Below are 22251 nucleotides of genomic sequence, written 5' to 3'. Positions count from 1 at the left end.
TTCCATAGAGGGCCACTTTGCATCAGCAGCACCATGCTCCACTGCTCTGGGAGAGTTTATAGTCCTGAGAGTTGAACACTGGATGACTGACAGCCGTCCTTCACAACAACAGAAGCCACAGAAATCCTCCTCATCACAAACATGACTCTGACCTCCGTCCTCATCTGGACTCTCCTCTGCTGCTGCTTCACAGGTAAAGTCCAGAGCATCAGGCTCCTCTCCTCCATCAACATCCGTCCCTCTGAAATGAAGCCGACTAAACCGTGACGCTGCTTTATGTTTCTGTCTCTGTGCCCTCAGAGTCCAGAGGTCAGGCCACAGTGACTCAGCCTGGAGCAGTGAGCTCTGCTGTGGGAGGCTCCGTCACCATCAGCTGTAAGACCAGTCGGGATGTTTATACTTGGAGCAGCAATCACGCCTTATCCTGGTACCAACAGAGAGATGGAGAAACTCCTAAACTGCTCATTTACTACGCTAGCACTCGAGCATCAGGAATTCCAGATCGTTTTACAGGCAGTGGATCAAACTCTGACTTCACTCTGACCATCAGTGGAGTCCAGACTGAAGATGCAGCAGTTTATTACTGTATGGGGGAATTCTATGTGAACAGTCAGTATTTGTTCGCACAGTGAAAAAGCGTCGTACAAAAACCTCCCTCAGTCAGACTGAACAGAAACTGAACTGACTGCTGCAGCTGGAAGCTGCTGCAGAGACTGATACACTTCACTGAGTCACTCACACAAAACTGACTTGGCCTTCATTGTAGAGCAATAAAATGATGCTCTAATAGTTTTTAAACACAAACACCTCTATTTCCACAAGACTTTTCTTAATGAAGCACTTACATCTTCTTTTTCTTTGTAAGCAACCAAAGCCTCATATCTGGCACTTTTTTAGACCAAATCACAGCTGTGCTTTTGAATCAAAGACAGGACACCATGTGGCACAGACTCCTGTACGACTGCTGTAAAATGGCCTCCTTTCATCTTTTCACATCAGCACCTTCCTGCTGTAGGACACCACAGCTAAACAGAGACACTGTTAGGCTGCACTGACTCAGCTTTCAGAGGTGACGTCTACTTAATAAAATACTACTGATCTGACCCTGAGATAAACCCACTCACTGTAGATTTAATGGATGGATTGTAATTATTAAGGCAGCAACATTTCAGCCTTTATTCTTTTATTAACAAACATGGGCACAGCTGATCAATAGTTCTCCTTTCTCTTCTACATACAGAGACCATCATCCTCTCTGTCATTAAGCCTTGTGTTCAATCATTAACTCTTTCATTTAAATATTACTGGCATTAAAATCTCACTTTATGCTGATGATACTCTGCTTTTTATTTATCACCAACTTTCTTCTGTTAGCATCACTATCACATGCAAATGAAGTCCCAACAACAAATGCATCATCAGGAGCAGATTTCAGTGATATGAAGTCATTTGTTGGTTTTCCATTGAAATATTTTAATCATTATGAGGATTGTTACCAATTTTCAGTCGTAACAAACAAACCTGCAACTACTACGAAGTATCAAGAAGTGACTAGAAAGATTGTGGTCTTGTGCTTAATTCTAACAAATGTTCCTAATATGAAACATACGGCAAAGAAAAAGATCCATCACTGTCATGAATGGAAACCAATGTTTTATGAGACTTTTATTGTTTTGAATGATCAACTGTATCAGTCAACAATAAAGCAAGTGAGAATTATACTGAAGCATTTACAGAGAGAAAAAAGACAGTGTATCAGAGGTCAGACTGAGAGCAGTAGCAGAGTAAAACCAGAGCAGAGTCCCAGTGGGTCAGCTCAGGACTGGGGACACTGGTTCCTCATCAGTGTCTCTGAGACTTTAGACTGGGAGCCCTGGGTGGCCTCACAGGTCACAGAGCCCACCTTCTTCCACTGGTCAGCAGGGAGCCTCAGGGTGCTGCTCCAGCTGTAGCGGCCGTCCTTCTCCAGCACCCCGGGGCTCCTGCTCTCCTCCCAGCTGAAGCTGCTGCTGCCGTCCACCTTCCAGGCCAGACTCCAGCCTGAGGGGAAGCCCTTGTTGGCCAGACACATGAGCGTGGCCTTCCCCTTCTCCAGCTCCTCACCGGAGGGGGGCAGCACCGTCAGGGTGGGACGGACATCACCTAGGAGACACCAATCAGATTAGAGGACGGGGACCACACAGCTGTCAATCAACCACCAGACACTTGGACACCTTCACTGTGAGAGAGCTGGTTTTGTCCTTTAAGGAGTTTCTGTCAGGTGGTTTTTCTGCTCCACCAGTCACTCACTCACTCACACATTGTTTCACTTCCCTTTATGAAGCCTCTCATGCACATCAGCACAGAGAGAATCATCATCCAGAAAAGACCTGAAACACCTCAAACTACACTGCAGATAAAATGTCAACGTTGGACCTCGTTTTAAACCTTTGCCATCAAAATCATCTCAAACCTTGATTATAAATGACTTTAAAGTATTTAGTGGAAACATGAAAGATACAGAAAATGACCGGACTATAGTCAAACGTTCTTCATGTGGATTTCAGTCATCTTCACCAAACTGAACAGATTTTCACCATTTCAAACAATATATGACACAACGAAGGGATCAGAGATTTTGCACATTATCAGATACCCGTCTTTATCTTCATGCTGTTCAATTTTACTGGAAGAAAGTGAATTTCAGCACATTGCAGCAACAGTAAGTAATGATGTGGAAGATAAACTAAAACTGACCAAAACATTTTCACACTAATATGAACATTTTATGGCTTCAACACTTTCTAAACTGTTTGAATTTCAGTTTGACAGGAATGTTTGAAGAAATGTTCAGTAAAGCTGCTCCGAGTCAGCCTCCATGATAAAGCAGGACAGATCACAACATGGATACTAAAAGTCTTAAAATTAAAACAAGATATTTTTTATCTGCCTCAAACCTACAAAAACTGAATTTAGAATATGACTTTAGGAAATTTAGTTTAGTATTTGTGCAGAAACTTACTTCCAACATCCAGTCTGGTTCCTCCACCGAACGTCCACCACAGTGATACAAAGTCATTGAACCGCCGTACAAAAACCTCTCAGTGTAAAGAGACACGGCTCTCTGACTTTGTCTGAACTAAACCTACAAACACGCAAAACATGCGGCTTGACCATGAAGGTTGGAGATAATGATTTACCTCCAGGCTTAATGTTTTAAATTCACTGGAACAAGTTTTTATAAATCTCTCTGTCGACATTAACTTTGTCTCCAAGCACAAAATATTTCAACAAAAATAATCATCATTATGGAAAACCAACTATTCATGGTGATTATGAAGGGAATGAAAAGAACAATAACTCCTGAAATAAAACGAATCCCAAGCATTTGACTTACTTTGAGTAACATCCAGTCTGGTTCCTCCACCGAACGTCCACCACAGTGATACAAAGTCATTGAGCCGCCGTACAAAAACCTCTCAGTGTAAAGAGACACGGCTCTCTGACTCTGACAGACTGAACTAAACCTACAAGCCCTCAGCATGCAGTTCTACCATTAAAGCATGAAACAACACAATCAATCAAAACAATGATTCATCAACTGACTCAATATTCTTTTTGTTACAATGACTTTTTGATTGATTTCTGTTTCTGAAGTGAACTTTGTCTCTGACAGAAAATTATTCATTGAGCAACTGAACACTAGTTTTTTCCTACAGTGTTGAATATAATTCATGATAATAATAAAACAGCCAAAATAAAAAAATGCATTTGACTTACTTCCAACATCCAGTCTGGTTCCTCCACCAAAAGTCCACCACAGTGATACAAAGTCATTGAGCCGCCGTACAAAAACCTCTCAGTGTAGAAGAGACACGGCTCTCTGACTCTGACACAAACAACCTCCCCAAAAATAGTTTGTCATTGTAGAATATTGTCAGATTAAAAAACACAGAGCCACCGGTTTATAGATTGTATATTTTTATTTCATACACACATATTTTAAAGGGAACTTAGATATATTTTCCCTCAAAATTAATTTAAACAAAAACGTCTTTAAAAATCCTCCACAAGCACAGAGCCAACATCCTACAAAACTGGTGTTCAATAACTTCTAATCAATAGAATGATGAATTGACTGATCCTGAAGTCCCTGTTGGGGTCAGTGGGAGCATTTCCATAGAGAGCCACTTTGCATCAGCAGCACCATGCTCCACTGCTCTGGGAGAGTTTATAGTCCTGAGAGTTGAACACTGGATGACTGACAGCCGTCCTTCACAACAACAGAAGCCACAGAAATCCTCCTCATCACAAACATGACTCTGACCTCCGTCCTCATCTGGACTCTCCTCTGCTGCTGCTTCACAGGTAAAGTCCAGAGCATCAGACTCCTCTCCTCTACCAACATCCGTCCCTCTGAAATGAAGCCGACTAAACCGTGACGCTGCTTTATGTTTCTGTCTCTGTGCCCTCAGAGTCCAGAGGTCAGTACACAGCGACTCAGCCTGGAGCAGTGAGCTCTGCTGTGGGAGGCTCCGTCACCATCAGCTGTAAGACCAGTCGGAATGTTTATACTTGGAGCAGCTATCACGCCTTAGCCTGGTACCAACAGAGAGATGGAGAAACTCCTAAACTGCTCATTTACCGTGCTAGCACTCGAGCATCAGGAACTCCAGGTCGTTTTACAGGCAGTGGATCAAACTCTGACTTCACTCTGACCATCAGTGGAGTCCAGACTGAAGATGCAGCAGTTTATTACTGTCTGGGGGAATTCTATGTGAACAGTCAGTATTCGTTCACACAGTGAAAAAGCGTCGTACAAAAACCTCCCTCAGTCAGACTGAACAGAAACTGAACTGACTGCTGCAGCTGGAAGCTGCTGCAGAGACTGATACACTTCACTGAGTCACTCACACACACACACACACACACACACACACACACACACACACACACACACACACACACTTTCATCAAGCAGAGTGAACATTTCACCACTGCTGCTTTAACACCAGTAAACATGAATCAAAACAAGATCAATGACAGAAAATCTTTGTGCAAATTAAATTAGTTCCTCCATCACAGTTTATCACCATCCATTCACATCACATTATTATCCCATGTTCTTATCTGATCTGCCAATCAATCAAAAGGTGTCAACCTGGGACAGTCTAGGTCATGACCTTTGATCCCAGCCTCATCCTGGGCCACAGCGATCTCAACTGTAACCTGTTCAAGGAAAACATGAAGACACTGATCAGCATCAGCTTCACCATCAATGCTGGCCCAGAGAAACACCTGTCCACCTCTCCAGTCACAAGATGTTACTTTAGATGTATGAACCCATAGTAAGCAAAGAAACGACAGATATCAAGTGGAATCATAAAAAGAAAAAAGACGTCAGTGATGCGCCAAAGAATTTACAACAACACATTTTATTTTACATTCAACACAAAAACCCAACAAATACACTGAGACTGAAAGTTCATTTTCCACCTTTGAAACAACAAAACGATATCTGCACAACATCCATCTACTAGCTGTTGTGGAGCTTTCAGTCACATCACATGATCTTCCCCGGCAGATGGATCACCTAGTTGTCATTTAGTTGATCACATTCCCGCTCATCTGAACCATCATGGGACTCCATCTGCTGAGGAAAATCATGCGCTTTGGCCCAAAGCTCCAGAGCAGCTACTGAATGGACCTTGTGGAGAAAAGGTGACGACTGTAGAATCTGAACTTTTCAGTCAACATGGAGGAGAAGTGCAGCATGAAGACCTTCAGGAAACTCACATTACTGCTCACAGCTGTTAGCACATGGACTGGAGGCAAAGAATGTGTCCAGCTGTGACTGATGAGGACTTCAGTGTTTTCTGGTTCTGCCCAAATGTCCAAAACTTCTGGTTGGACTCTGTCCAGCACGCTGTGTGAGATCCTCGGCCTCAGCATCCCCTCATGACTCATCACCACTTTACTTGGTCAAACCTCCGTATGAAAACACCTAAAGCTGTCAAATCATTATTGATATGAATCTAACTAGTCATTGTGGAAAAAGACCGTGTTAACAGACTGGACAGAGAGAACAAACCTGTCCATGAACCACTGGATCGGTTTAGCACCACACTTTTCATTCTCCTCTACATGTAAATATGCTAATCTGCTCTGAGCTCTGAGGGGAAACTCCATGATATGTTGAGGACGGCTACAGTTCACTGACTCTGTGTGTTTGCATGTGTGTCCTGCCTCTCTGCTCCCGGCCGTTAAGAGACCAGTGTTGATCGGTGGCTGTTCAGACCTTTCAGAGACGCTGACACGCCGGCAGCACGATGATGATGTCACTGACTCTACTGCTGGCCACCCTGGGGCTCCTTGTTCAGGGTGAGACTCTCTTCTGGAAACTTTGCTTCAGGGTGCAGCCAGGTTCACCACAATGATGCTCTGCTATGATGGAGAATCACTGAAACAAGCAGCATTGACCTTCTTCCATCTGTTCTCCATGTTAAACATTTGATTCTCTTCTGTTTGGATGTTGATCATCTTCCTCCAGGCTGGATTTGTCTCAATAACCCTTCTCCTCTTTTTCATGTTTTCCAGATTCATCAGCAGAAATTATCGTGACTCAGTCTCCTGAATCTCAGTCTGCTGTTCCAGGACAGACTGTCTCTATCAGATGTAAATCCAGTACAAATATAGGTGACGACATGAACTGGTACCTTCAGAAAGCTGGTGAAGCTCCTAAACTCCTGATTTATGACACTACATATCGTCAGTCAGGAGTTTCTGACCGTTTTAGTGCAACAGCCCATCAGACCGACTTCACTCTGACCATCAGCAGAGTCCAGACTGAAGATGCAGGAGTTTATTACTGTCAGCAGCGTAACAGCTTCCCGCTCACACAGTGATACAACGCCGTACAAAAACCTCCCTCAGCTAAAGAGGAACTGATCTCACAGAGAAGCTGCAGAGAAACACAGACACTAAAGAGGTTTGACAGACAGTGACGTCCTTTATGACAGAATACTGCCAGGAAACACTATTTAAAGTAAAGTACGTTAAAATGGTCATTTTACTGGAACAGGCTGTTAAATAATATATTTAAAGTCTGATCAAACTACATCTGTTGTAGCTGAGTTGAAATGTAGATGAGTTAATACAGGCAGCAACATTAACAAGAGTTTGTTTTGCTTTTGTTCTATTTTATATTGATTATTGATTAGTTGATTATCTTCTACTTCATTGAACAAATACAATCAATTCTCCTCAGACTTTCTACTTTCATCTGATTCATCACACTTTTCTGGACATTTATAAAACCGTTTCAACATGAGAGGTCTGATTTTCCTTCAGACATTTTAACAATCAGCTTTGTTCACAAAAAAAAACTGATTTGTAATAATTGATCAGAAGCGGTGTCTGTAGTCACAAAAGCTTTAAGGAATTTACTTCTATCATGTCTGGGCTGCATGTTCTCGTACCATCAAGTGTATTAAACACAGAATGAACTCGTTCTTTCTTTTCTCCAGACTTTTCCAAAACTGTAAACTCACTTGAGTTCATTCTTTTGGGATTTAATGGAACTATTAAGACACCTCCATGTGTTACTTTCACAATAACACAGATGAAAACCCCTGATTTGATGAAATGGTCTTTCTTGTTGTGAAATTATCAAAATGATATCAAGCAACAACACTTTAAAAACTTCAATGAAACATGTCATTAAAGAGCGAGAGAGGGAGAGAAAGTGCAGCCTGAGAGCAGCAGCAGAGTGAAACCAGCAGCAGAGTCCCAGTGGGTGAGCTCAGGACTGGGGACCCTGGTCTGTCCTTCCCCTGCTGCAGCTCCTCACTGGAGGGGGGCAGCACGCTCAGGGTGGGGACGACTCCACCCGCTGCAGAGAGACACGTGGAGGAAATTTAGAGACCCGGACAGTTTGGATGAAAGCGCTGCTCGTTGTTTCACTTCCTCCTCTGAGCTCAGTAACCATGGCAACAGGCAGGCATCACTGCTGGACCGTGAGGTCTCAGTACTAAAGTTAAAAAGTTAAACTGTTTAGTCACCAAGCTACGTCTGAGTTTGGACATGAAAAGATGATGAAATAACCTGGTCTGATAAAATGTCAGGTGTTCTTTGTTTCACAATACCTTAATGGTTTCTTCTAAACTACAGAAAAGACCAACAAGATCTGTTTGTTTTACTCGTTTAAAGTGAACCTTGTTGGATTACATGTAAAAAGTCATCAAATCAAACCCGCTCACACAGCTCGGTGGTTAAATGTGACGGTAATGTTTTAAGATGTTCATTTGTGACACACAGTGTGTGAAAGATTCAAATCTTTGAGAAACATCAGGTGAAACCTCTGAGACAAGTTTATCTGAAAACTGTTAAAGTTTGATTTTCAGTTCAGCAAAATGTTTAAGTGAAGAGTTCAGTCGGTTCGAGGACATAATGTGACTCATTCAAGAATCACTATAATTATATTAATTTATAGTTAACAGCAGAAAAATTTTATTTCTACTGAAACATAAACAAAGTCACAAAAACTCGTCTCTGATTTCAATATTTCCTCAAAGAATCACAGACTTCAATCTGATGTGTTTTTCTCTAGTAACAGAATAAGATAAGACACATTTAGAAAATAAATTTGTTCCGAAGAATAAAGCTAAATTTAGAATTTATACTGAAAACTAATCAATACTCTGATAAACTGATTGATCCATTGATAAACAGCATCATCAGAGTAATCCATGTCCCTGTTGGGGTCAGTGGGAGCATTTCCATAGAGAGCCACTTTGCATCAGCAGCACCATGCTCCACTGCTCTGGGAGAGTTTATAGTCCTGAGAGTTGAACACTGGATGACTGACAGCCGTCCTTCACAACAACAGAAGCCACAGAAATCCTCCTCATCACAAACATGACTCTGACCTCCGTCCTCATCTGGACTCTCCTCTGCTGCTGCTTCACAGGTAAAGTCCAGAGCATCAGACTCCTCTCCTCTACCAACATCCGTCCCTCTGAAATGAAGCCGACTAAACCGTGACGCTGCTTTATGTTTCTGTCTCTGTGCCCTCAGAGTCCAGAGGTCAGTACACAGCGACTCAGCCTGGAGCAGTGAGCTCTGCTGTGGGAGGCTCCGTCACCATCAGCTGTAAGACCAGTCGGGATGTTTATAGTGGGAGCTATTTATCCTGGTACCAACAGAGAGATGGAGAAACTCCTAAACTGCTTATTCACACTACTAGCACTCGAGAATCAGGGATTCCAGATCGTTTTACAGGCAGTGGATCAAACACTGACTTCACTCTGACCATCAGTGGAGTCCAGACTGAAGATGCAGCAGTTTATTACTGTCTGGGGGTATTCTATGTGAACAGTCAGAATTCGTTCACACAGTGAAAAAGCGTCGTACAAAAACCTCCCTCAGTCAGACTGAACAGAAACTGAACTGACTGCTGCAGCTGGAAGCTGCTGCAGAGACTGATACACTTCACTGAGTCACTCACACAAAACTTACTTGGCCTTCATTGTAGAGCAATAAAATGATGCTCTGATAGTTTTTAAACACAAACACCTCTATTTCCACAAGACTTTTCTTAATGAAGCGCTTACATCTTCTTTTTCTTTATAAGCAACTAAAGCCTCATATCTGGCACTTTTTTAGACCAAATCACAGCCGTGCTTTTGAATCAAAGACAGGACACCATGTGGCACAGACTCCTGTACGACTGCTGTAAAATGGCCTCCTTTCATCTTTTCACATCAGCACCTTCCTGCTGTAGGACACCACAGCTAAACAGAGACACTGTTAGGCTGCACTGACTCAGCTTTCAGAGGTGACGTCTACATAATAAAATACTACTGATCTGACCCTGAGATAAACCCACTCACTGTAGATTTAATGGATGGATTGTAATTATTAAGGCAGCAACACTTCAGCTTTTATTCTTTTATTAACAAACATGGGCACAGCTGATCAATAGTTCTCTTTTCTCTTCTACATACAGAGACCATCATCCTCTCTGTCATTAAGCCTTGTGTTCAATCATTAAATCTTTCATTTAAATATCACTGGCATTAAAATCTCACTTTATGCTGATGATACTCTGCTTTTTATTTATCACCAACTTTCTATCACTATCACATGCAAATGAAGTCCCAACAACAAATGCATCATCAGGAGCAGATTTCAGTGATATGAAGTCATTTGTTGGTTTTCCATTGAAATATTTTAATCATTATGAGGATTGTTACCAATTTTCAGTCGTAACAAACAAACCTGCAACAACTACGAAGTATCAAGAAGTGACTAGAAAAATTGTGGCCTCATACTTTATTCTAACAAATGTTCCTAATATGAAACATACGGCAAAGAAAAAGATCCATCACTGTCATGAATGGAAGCCAATGTTTTATGAGACTTTTATTGTTTTGAATGATCAACTGTATCAGTCAACAATAAAGCAAGTGAGAATTATACTGAAGCATTTACAGAGAGAAAAAAGACAGTGTATCAGAGGTCAGACTGAGAGCAGTAGCAGAGTAAAACCAGAGCAGAGTCCCAGTGGGTCAGCTCAGGACTGGGGACACTGGTTCCTCATCAGTGTCTCTGAGACTTTAGACTGGGAGCCCTGGGTGGCCTCACAGGTCACAGAGCCCACCTTCTTCCACTGGTCAGCAGGGAGCCTCAGGGTGCTGCTCCAGCTGTAGCGGCCGTCCTTCTCCAGCACCCCGGGGCTCCTGCTCTCCTCCCAGCTGAAGCTGCTGCTGCCGTCCACCTTCCAGGCCAGACTCCAGCCTGAGGGGAAGCCCTTGTTGGCCAGACACATCAGCGTGGCCTTCCCCTTCTCCAGCTCCTCACCGGAGGGGGGCAGCACCGTCAGGGTGGGACGGACATCACCTAGGAGACACCAATCAGATTAGAGGACGGGGACCACACAGCTGTCAATCAACCACCACACACTTGGACACCTTCACTGTGAGAGAGCTGATTTTGTCCTTTAAGGAGTTTCTGTCAGGTGGTTTTTCTGCTCCACCAGTCACTCACTCACTCACACATTGTTTCACTTCCCTTTATGAAGCCTCTCATGCACATCAGCACAGAGAGAATAATCATCCAGAAAAGACCTGAAACACCTCAAACTACACTGCAGATAAAATGTCAACGTTGGACCTCGTTTTAAACCTTTGCCAACAAAATCATTTAAAACCTTGATTATAAATGACTTTAAAGTATTTAGTGGAAACATGAAAGATACAGAAAATGACCGGACTACAGTCAAACGTTCTTCATGTGGATTTCAGTCATCTTCACCAAACTGAACACATTTTCACCATTTGAAACAATATATGACACAACGAAGGGATCAGAGATTTTGCACATTATCAGATACCCGTCTTTATCTTCATGCTGTTCAATTTTACTGGAAGAAAGTGAATTTCAGCACATTGCAGCAACAGTAAGTAATGATGTGGAAGATAAACTAAAACTGACCAAAACATTTTCACACTAATATGAACATTTTATGGCTTCAACACTTTCTACACTGTTTGAATTTCAGTTTGACAGGAATGTTTGAAGAAATGTTCAGTAAAGCTGCTCCGAGTCAGCCTCCATGATAAAGCAGGACAGATCACAACATGGATACTAAAAGTCTTAAAATTAAAACAAGATATTTTTTATCTGCCTCAAAAGTACAAAAACTGAATTTAGAATACGACTTTAGGAAATTTAGTTTAGTATTTGTGCAGAAACTTACTTCCAACATCCAGTCTGGTTCCTCCACCGAACGTCCACCACAGTGATACAAAGTCATTGAGCCGCTGTACAAAAACCTCTCAGTGTAAAGAGACACGGCTCTCTGACTCTGACAGACTGAACTAAACCTACAAACACGCAAAACATGCGGCTTGACCATGAAGGTTGGAGATAATGATTTACCTCCAGGCTTAATGTTTTAAATTCACTGGAACAAGTTTTTATAAATCTCTCTGTCGACATTAACTTTGTCTCCAAGCACAAAATATTTCAACAAAAATAATCATCATTATGGAAAACCAACTATTCATGGTGATTATGAAGGGAATGAAAAGAACAATAACTCCTGAAATGAAACGAATCCCAAGCATTTGACTTACTTCCAATATCCAGTCTGGTTCCTCCACCGAACGTGTACCACAGTGATACAAAGTCATTGAGCCGCCGTACAAAAACCTCTCAGTGTAAAGAGACACGGCTCTCTGACTCTGACAGACTGAACTAAACCTACAAGCCCTCAGCATGCAGTTCTACCATTAAAGCATGAAACAACACAATCAATCAAAACAATGATTCATCAACTGTCTCAATATTCTTTTTGTTACAATGACTTTTTGATTGATTTCTGTTTCTGAAGTGAACTTTGTCTCTGACAGAAAATTATTCATTGAGCAACTGAACACTAGTTTTTTCCTACAGTGTTGAATATAATTCATGATAATAATAAAACAGCCAAAATAAAAAATACATTTGACTTACTTCCAACATCCAGTCTGGTTCCTCCACCAAAAGTCCACCACAGTGATACAAAGTCATTGAGCCGCCGTACAAAAACCTCTCAGTGTAGAAGAGACACGGCTCTCTGACTCTGACACAAACAACCTCCCCAAAAATAGTTTGTCATTGTAGAATATTGTCAGATTAAAAAACACAGAGCCACCGGTTTATAGATTGTATATTTTTATTTCATGCACACATATTTTAAAGGGAACTTAGATAAATTTTCTCTCAAAATCAATTTAAACAAAAACATCTTTAAAAATCCTCCACAAGCACAGAGCCAACATCCTACAAAACTGGTGTTAAATAACTTCTAATCAATAGACTGATGAATTGACTGATCCTGAAGTCCCTGTTGGGGTCAGTGGGAGCATTTCCATAGAGAGCCACTTTGCATCAGCAGCACCATGCTCCACTGCTCTGGGAGAGTTTATAGTCCTGAGAGTTGAGCACTGGATGACTGACAGCCGTCCTTCACAACAACAGAAGCCACAGAAATCCTCCTCATCACAAACATGACTCTGACCTCCGTCCTCATCTGGACTCTCCTCTGCTGCTGCTTCACAGGTAAAGTCCAGAGCATCAGACTTCTCTCCTCCATCAACATCCGTCCCTCTGAAATGAAGCCGACTAAACCGTGACGCTGCTTTATGTTTCTGTCTCTGTGCCCTCAGAGTCCAGAGGTCAGTACACAGCGACTCAGCCTGGAGCAGTGAGCTCTGCTGTGGGAGGCTCCGTCACCATCAGCTGTAAGACCAGTCGGGATGTTTATACTTGGAGCAGCAATCACTATTTATCCTGGTACCAACAGAGAGATGGAAAAACTCCTAAACTGCTCATTTACCGTGCTAGCACTCGAGCATCAGGAACTCCAGGTCGTTTTACAGGCAGTGGATCAAACTCTGACTTCACTCTGACCATCAGTGGAGTCCAGACTGAAGATGCAGCAGTTTATTACTGTCTGGGGTATTTCTATGTGAACAGTCAGAATTCGTTCACACAGTGAAAAAGCGTCGTACAAAAACCTCCCTCAGTCAGACTGAACAGAAACTGAACTGACTGCTGCAGCTGGAAGCTTCTGCAGAGACTGATACACTTCACTGAGTCAATCACACACACACACACACACACACACACACACACACTTTCATCAAGCAGAGTGAACATTTCACCACTGCTGCTTTAACACCAGAAAACGTGAATCAAAACAGAAAATGACAGAAAATCTTTGTGCAAATTAAATTAGTTCCTCCATCACAGTTTATCACCATCCATTCACATCACATTATTATCCCATGTTCTTATCTGATCTGCCAATCAATCAAAAGGTGTCAACCTGGGACAGTCTAGGTCATGACCTTTGATCCCAGCCTCATCCTGGGCCACAGCGATCTCAACTGTAACCTGTTCAAGGAAAACATGAAGACACTGATCAACATCAGCTTCACCATCAATGCTGGCCCAGAGAAACACCTGTCCACCTCTCCAGTCACAAGATGTTACTTTAGATGTATGAACCCATAGTAAGCAAAGAAACGACAGATATCAAGTGGAATCATAAAAAGAAAAAAGACGTCAGTGATGCGCCAAAGAATTTACAACAACACATTTTATTTTACATTCAACACAAAAACCCAACAAATACACTGAGACTGAAAGTTCATTTTCCACCTTTGAAACAACAAAACGATATCTGCACAACATCCATCTACTAGCTGTTGTGGAGCTTTCAGTCACATCACATGATCTTCCCCGGCAGATGGATCACCTAGTTGTCATTTAGTTGATCACATTCCCGCTCATCTGAACCATCATGGGACTCCATCTGCTGAGGAAAATCATGCGCTTTGGCCCAAAGCTCCAGAGCAGCTTCTGAATGGACCTTGTGGAGAAAAGGTGACGACTGTAGAATCTGAACTTTTCAGTCAACATGGAGGAGAAGTGCAGCATGAAGACCTTCAGGAAACTCACATTACTGCTCACAGCTGTTAGCACATGGACTGGAGGCAAAGAATGTGTCCAGCTGTGACTGATGAGGACTTCAGTGTTTTCTGGTTCTGCCCAAATGTCCAAAACTTCTGGTTGGACTCTGTCCAGCACGCTGTGTGAGATCCTCGGCCTCAGCATCCCCTCATGACTCATCACCACTTTACTTGGTCAAACCTCCGTATGAAAACACCTAAAGCTGTCAAATCATTATTGATATGAATCTAACTAGTCATTGTGGAAAAAGACCGTGTTAACAGACTGGACAGAGAGAACAAACCTGTCCATGAACCACTGGATCGGTTTAGCACCACACTTTTCATTCTCCTCTACATGTAAATATGCTAATCTGCTCTGAGCTCTGAGGGGAAACTCCATGATATGTTGAGGACGGCTACAGTTCACTGACTCTGTGTGTTTGCATGTGTGTCCTGCCTCTCTGCTCCCGGCCGTTAAGAGACCAGTGTTGATCGGTGGCTGTTCAGACCTTTCAGAGACGCTGACACGCCGGCAGCACGATGATGATGTCACTGACTCTACTGCTGGCCACCCTGGGGCTCCTTGTTCAGGGTGAGACTCTCTTCTGGAAACTTTGCTTCAGGGTGCAGCCAGGTTCACCACAATGATGCTCTGCTATGATGGAGAATCACTGAAACAAGCAGCATTGACCTTCTTCCATCTGTTCTCCATGTTAAACATTTGATTCTCTTCTGTTTGGATGTTGATCATCTTCCTCCAGGCTGGATTTGTCTCAATAACCCTTCTCCTCTTTTTCATGTTTTCCAGATTCATCAGCAGAAATTATCGTGACTCAGTCTCCTGAATCTCAGTCTGTTGTTCCAGGACAGACTGTCTCTATCAGATGTAAATCCAGTACAAATATAGGTGACGACATGAACTGGTACCTTCAGAAAGCTGGTGAAGCTCCTAAACTCCTGATTGTAGACACTACAATTCGTCATTCAGGAGTTTCTGACCGTTTTAGTGCAACAGCCCATCAGACCGACTTCACTCTGACCATCAGCAGAGTCCAGACTGAAGATGCAGGAGTTTATTACTGTCAGCAGCAAAACAGCTTCCCGCTCACACAGTGATACAACGCCGTACAAAAACCTCCCTCAGCTAAAGAGGAACTGATCTCACAGAGAAGCTGCAGAGAAACACAGACACTAAAGAGGTTTGACAGACAGTGACGTCCTTTATGACAGAATACTGCCAGGAAACACTATTTAAAGTAAAGTACGTTAAAATGGTCATTTTACTGGAACAGGCTGTTAAATAATATATTTAAAGTCTGATCAAACTACATCTGTTGTAGCTGAGTTGAAATGTAGATGAGTTAATACAGGCAGCAACATTAACAAGAGTTTGTTTTGCTTTTGCTCTATTTTATATTGATTATTGATTAGTTGATTATCTTCTACTTCATCGAACAAATACAATAAATTTTCCTCAGATTTTTACTTTCATCGGATTCATTACACTTTTCTGGACATTTATAAAACCGTTTCAACATGAGAGGTCTGATTTTCCTTCAGACATTTTAACAATCAGCTTTGTTCACAAAAAACTGATTTGTAATAATTGATTAGAAGCGGTGTCTGTAGTCACAAAAGCTTTAAGGAATTTACTTCTATCATGTCTGGGCTGCATGTTCTCGTACCATCAAGTGTATTAAACACAGAATGAACTCGTTCTTTCTTTTCTCCAGACTTTTCCAAAACTGTAAACTCACTTGAGTTCATTCTTTTGGGATTTAATGGAACTATTAAGACACCTCCATGTGTTACTTTCACAATAACACAGATGAAAACCCCTGATTTGATGAAATGGTCTTTCTTGTTGTGAAATTATCAAAATGATATCAAGCAACAACACTTTAAAAACTTCAATGAAACATGTCATTAAAGAGCGAGAGAGGGAGAGAAAGTGCAGCCTGAGAGCAGCAGCAGAGTGAAACCAGCAGCAGAGTCCCAGTGGGTGAGCTCAGGACTGGGGACCCTGGTCTGTCCTTCCCCTGCTGCAGCTCCTCACTGGAGGGGGGCAGCACGCTCAGGGTGGGGACGACTCCACCCGCTGCAGAGAGACACGTGGAGGAAATTTAGAGACCCGGACAGTTTGGATGAAAGCGCTGCTCGGTGTTTCACTTCCTCCTCTGAGCTCAGTAACCATGGCAACAGGCAGGCATCACTGCTGGACCGTGAGGTGTCAGTACTAAAGTTAAAAAGTTAAACTGTTTAGTCACCAAGCTACGTCTGAGTTTGGACATGAAAAGATGATGAAATAACCTGGTCTGATAAAATGTCAGGTGTTCTTTGTTTCACAATACCTTAAAGGTTTCTTCTAAACTACAGAAAAGACCAACAAGATCTGTTTGTTTTACTCGTTTAAAGTGAACCTTGTTGGATTACATGTAAAAAGTCATCAAATCAAACCCGCTCACACAGCTCGGTGGTTAAATGTGACGGTAATGTTTTAAGATGTTCATTTGTGACACACAGTGTGTGAAAGATTCAAATCTTTGAGAAACATCAGGTGAAACCTCTGAGACAAGTTTATCTGAAAACTGTTAAAGTTTGATTTTCAGTTCAGCAAAATGTTTAAGTGAAGAGTTCAGTCGGTTCGAGGACATAATGTGACTCATTCAAGAATCACTATAATTATATTAATTTATAGTTAACAGCAGAAAAATGTATTTCTACTGAAACATAAACAAAGTCACAAAAACTCATCTCTGATTTCAATATTTCCTCAAAGAATCACAGACTTCAATCTGATGTGTTTTTCTCTAGTAACAGAATAAGATAAGACACATTTAGAAAATAAATTTGTTCCGAAGAATAAAGTTAAATTTAGAATTTATACTGAAAACTAATCAATACTCTGATAAACTGATTGATCCATTGATAAACAGCATCATCAGAGTAATCCATGTCCCTGTTGGGGTCAGTGGGAGCATTTCCATAGAGGGCCACTTTGCATCAGCAGCACCATGCTCCACTGCTCTGGGAGAGTTTATAGTCCTGAGAGTTGAACACTGGATGACTGACAGCCGTCCTTCACAACAACAGAAGCCACAGAAATCCTCCTCATCACAAACATGACTCTGACCTCCGTCCTCATCTGGACTCTCCTCTGCTGCTGCTTCACAGGTAAAGTCCAGAGCATCAGACTCCTCTCCTCCATCAACATCCGTCCCTCTGAAATGAAGCCGACTAAACCGTGACGCTGCTTTATGTTTCTGTCTCTGTGCCCTCAGAGTCCAGAGGTCAGGCCACAGTGACTCAGCCTGGAGCAGTGAGCTCTGCTGTGGGAGGCTCCGTCACCATCAGCTGTAAGACCAGTCGGGATGTTTATAGTGGGAGCTATTTATCCTGGTACCAACAGAGAGATGGAGAAACTCCTAAACTGCTTATTCACACTACTAGCACTCGAGCATCAGGAATTCCAGATCGTTTTACAGGCAGTGGATCAAACTCTGACTTCACTCTGACCATCAGTGGAGTCCAGACTGAAGATGCAGCAGTTTATTACTGTATGGGGCATATCTATGTGAACAGTCAGTGGTCGTTCACACAGTAAAAAAGCGTCGTACAAAAACCTCACTCAGTCAGACTGAACAGAAACTCAACTGACTGCTGCAGCTGGAAGCTGCTGCAGAGACTGATACACTTCACTGAGTCACTCACACAAAACTGACTTGGCCTTCATTGTAGAGCAATAAAATGATGCTCTAATAGTTTTTAAACACAAACACCTCTATTTCCACAAGACTTTTCTTAATGAAGCACTTACATCTTCTTTTTCTTTGTAAGCAACCAAAGCCTCATATCTGGCACTTTTTTAGACCAAATCACAGCCGTGCTTTTGAATCAAAGACAGGACACCATGTGGCACAGACTCCTGTACGACTGCTGTAAAATGGCCTCCTTTCATCCTCTCACATCAGCACCTTCCTGCTGTAGGACACCACAGCTAAACAGAGACACTGTTAGGCTGCACTGACTCAGCTTTCAGAGGTGACGTCTACATAATAAAATACTACTGATCTGACCCTGAGATAAACCCACTCACTGTAGATTTAATGGATGGATTGTAATTATTAAGGCAGCAACATTTCAGCCTTTATTCTTTTATTAACAAACATGGGCACAGCTGATCAATAGTTCTCCTTTCTCTTCTACATACAGAGACCATCATCCTCTGTCATTAAGCCTTGTGTTCAATCACTAACCCTTTCATTTAAATATTACTGGCATTAAAATCTCACTTTATGCTGATGATACTCTGCTTTTTATTTATCACCAACTTTCTATCACTATCACATACAAATGAAGTCCCAACAACAAATGCATCATCAGGAGCAGATTTCAGTGATATGAAGTCATTTGTTGGTTTTCCATTGAAATACTTTAATCATTCTGAGGATTGTTACCAATTTTCAGTCATGACAAACAAACCTGCAACAACTATGAAGTATCAAGAAGTGACTAGAAAAATTGTGGCCTCATGCTTTATTCTAACAAATGTTCCTAATATGAAACATACGGCAAAGAAAAAGATCCATCACTGTCATGAATGTAAAACCAATGTTTTATGAGACTTTTATTGTTTTGAATGATCAACTGTATCAGTCAACAATAAAGCAAGTGAGAATTATACTGAAGCATTTACAGAGAGAAAAAAGACAGTGTATCAGAGGTCAGACTGAGAGCAGTAGCAGAGTAAAACCAGAGCAGAGTCCCAGTGGGTCAGCTCAGGACTGGGGACACTGGTTCCTCATCAGTGTCTCTGAGACTGGAGACTGGGAGCCCTGGGTGGCCTCACAGGTCACAGAGCCCACTTTCTTCCACTGGTCAGCAGGGAGCCTCAGGGTGCTGCTCCAGCTGTAGCGGCCGTCCTTCTCCAGCACCCCGGGGCTCCTGCTCTCCTCCCAGCTGAAGCTGCTGCTGCCGTCCACCTTCCAGGCCAGACTCCAGCCTGAGGGGAAGCCCTTGTTGGCCAGACACATCAGCGTAGCCTTCCCCTTCTCCAGCTCCTCACCGGAGGGGGGCAGCACCGTCAGGGTGGGACGGACATCACCTAGGAGACACCAATCAGATTAGAGGACGGGGACCACACAGCTGTCAATCAACCACCAGACACTTGGACACCTTCACTGTGAGAGAGCTGGTTTTGTCCTTTAAGGAGTTTCTGTCAGGTGGTTTTTCTGCTCCACCAGTCACTCACTCACTCACACATTGTTTCACTTCCCTTCATGAAGCCTCTCATGCACATCAGCACAGAGAGAATCATCATCCAGAAAAGACCCGAAACACCTCAAACTACACTGCAGATTAAATGTCAACGTTGGACCTCATTTTAAACCTTTGCCAACAAAATCATCTCAAACCTTGATTATAAATGACTTTAAAGTATTTAGTGGAAACATGAAAGATACAGAAAATGACCGGACTACAGTCAAACGTTCTTCATGTGGATTTCAGTCATCTTCACCAAACTGAACAGATTTTCACCATTTGAAACAATATATGACACAACGAAGGGATCAGAGATTTTGCACATTATCAGATACCCGTCTTTATCTTCATGTTGTTCAATTTTACTGGAAGAAAGTGAATTTCAGCACATTGCAGCAACAGTAAGTAATGATGTGGAAAATAAACTAAAACTGACCAAAACATTTTCACACTAATATGAACATTTTATGGCTTCAACACTTTCTACACTGTTTGAATTTCAGTTTGACAGGAATGTTTGAAGAAATGTTCAGTAAAGCTGCTCCGAGTCAGCCTCCATGATAAAGCAGGACAGATAACAACATGGATACTAAAAGTCTTAAAATTAAAACAAGATATTTTTATCTGCCTCAAACCTACAAAAACTGAATTTAGAATACGACTTTAGGAAATTTAGTTTAGTATTTGTGCAGAAACTTACTTCCAACATCCAGTCTGGTTCCTCCACCGAACGTCCACCACAGTGATACAAAGTCATTGAGCCGCCGTACAAAAACCTCTCAGTGTAAAGAGACACGGCTCTCTGACTTTGTCTGAACTAAACCTACAAACACGCAAAACATGCGGCTTGACCATGAAGGTTGGAGATAATGATTTATCTCCAGGCTTAATGTTTTAAATTCACTGGAACAAGTTTTTATAAATCTATCTGTCGACATTAACTTTGTCTCCAAGCATAAAATATTTCAACAAAAATAATCATCATTATGGAAAACCAACTATTCATGGTGATTATGAAGGGAATGAAAAGAACAATAACTCCTGAAATAAAACGAATCCCAAGCATTTGACTTACTTTGAGTAACATCCAGTCTGGTTCCTCCACCGAACGTGTACCACAGTGATACAAAGTCATTGAGCCGCCGTACAAAAACCTCTCAGTGTAAAGAGACACGGCTCTCTGACTCTGACAGACTGAACTAAACCTACAAGCCCTCAGCATGCAGTTCTACCATTAAAGCATGAAACAACACAATCAATCAAAACAATGATTCATCAACTGACTCAATATTCTTTTTGTTACAATGACTTTTTGATTGATTTCTGTTTCTGAAGTGAACTTTGTCTCTGACAGAAAATTATTCATTGAGCAACTGAACACCAGTTTTTTCCTACATTGTTGAATATAATTCATAATGATAATAAAACAGCCAAAATAAAAAATGCATTTGACTTACTTCCAACATCCAGTCTGGTTCCTCCACCAAAAGTCCACCACAGTGATACAAAGTCATTGAGCCGCCGTACAAAAACCTCTCAGTGTAGAAGAGACACGGCTCTCTGACTCTGACACAAACAACCTCCCCAAAAATAGTTTGTCATTGTAGAATATTGTCAGATTAAAAAACACAGAGCCACCGGTTTATAGATTGTATATTTTTATTTCATACACACATATTTTAAAGGGAACTTCGATAAATTTTCTATAAACAAAAATGTCTTTAAAAATCCTCCACAAGCACAGAGCCAACATCCTACAAAACTGGTGTTCAATAACTTCTAATCAATAGATGAATGATGAATTGACTGATCCTGAAGTCCCTGTTGGGGTCAATGGGAGCATTTCCATAGAGAGCCACTTTGCATCAGCAGCACCATGCTCCACTGCTCTGGGAGAGTTTATAGTCCTGAGAGATGAACACTGGATGACTGACAGCCGTCCTTCACAACAACAGAAGCCACAGAAATCCTCCTCATCACAAACATGACTCTGACCTCCGTCCTCATCTGGACTCTCCTCTGCTGCTGCTTCACAGGTAAAGTCCAGAGCATCAGACTCCTCTCCTCTACCAACATCCGTCCCTCTGAAATGAAGCCGACTAAACCGTGACGCTGCTTTATGTTTCTGTCTCTGTGCCCTCAGAGTCCAGAGGTCAGTACACAGCGACTCAGCCTGGAGCAGTGAGCTCTGCTGTGGGAGGCTCCGTCACCATCAGCTGTAAGACCAGTCGGGATGTTCATACTTGGAGCAGCAATCACGCCTTAGCCTGGTACCAACAGAGAGATGGAGAAACTCCTAAATTGCTTATTTATGCTGCAAACAGACGAGCATCAGGAACTCCAGATCGTTTTACAGGCAGTGGATCAAACTCTGACTTCACTCTGACCATCAGTGGAGTCCAGACTGAAGATGCAGCAGTTTATTACTGTCTGGGGTATTTCTATGTGAACAGTCAGCATTCGTTCACACAGTGAAAAAGCGTCGTACAAAAACCTCCCTCAGTCAGAC

At 42.1% G+C, this 22251-nt stretch overlaps 1 long non-coding RNA gene and 3 gene segments (V, D, J or C); 1 reads left to right on the top strand and 3 right to left on the bottom strand.

Annotated features, from left to right (window-relative positions):
- Positions 1-1650: 1650 nt before the first annotated feature.
- Positions 1651-8789, bottom strand: LOC139215788 (Ig kappa-b4 chain C region-like). The segment is given in 4 exon segments: positions 1651-2142; positions 3377-3455; positions 7755-7870; positions 8771-8789. Coding segments are annotated over 4 exon segments (540 nt in total).
- Positions 8790-10386: 1597 nt separating this feature from the next.
- LOC139215787 (Ig kappa-b4 chain C region-like) lies at positions 10387-15464 on the bottom strand. The segment is given in 3 exon segments: positions 10387-10878; positions 12117-12192; positions 15408-15464. Coding segments are annotated over 3 exon segments (459 nt in total).
- A 2031-nt stretch (positions 15465-17495) lies between these two features.
- Positions 17496-17943, top strand: LOC139216064 (uncharacterized). Its single transcript, XR_011585538.1, has 2 exons — positions 17496-17654; positions 17762-17943. It is a non-coding gene; the product is annotated as an uncharacterized lncRNA (long non-coding RNA).
- A 1149-nt stretch (positions 17944-19092) lies between these two features.
- LOC139215579 (Ig kappa-b4 chain C region-like) lies at positions 19093-20868 on the bottom strand. The segment is given in 2 exon segments: positions 19093-19584; positions 20818-20868. A coding segment is annotated over 1 exon segment (255 nt).
- Between the last annotated feature and the right edge of the window lie 1383 nt (positions 20869-22251).

This window comes from Pempheris klunzingeri, chromosome 16 (genome assembly GCF_042242105.1).
Source record: "Pempheris klunzingeri isolate RE-2024b chromosome 16, fPemKlu1.hap1, whole genome shotgun sequence".
NCBI classification, from domain to species: Eukaryota; Metazoa; Chordata; class Actinopteri; order Acropomatiformes; family Pempheridae; genus Pempheris; species Pempheris klunzingeri.
Note: the sequence above shows the minus strand (reverse complement) of the source record. Positions and strands in the feature narration are given on the sequence as shown.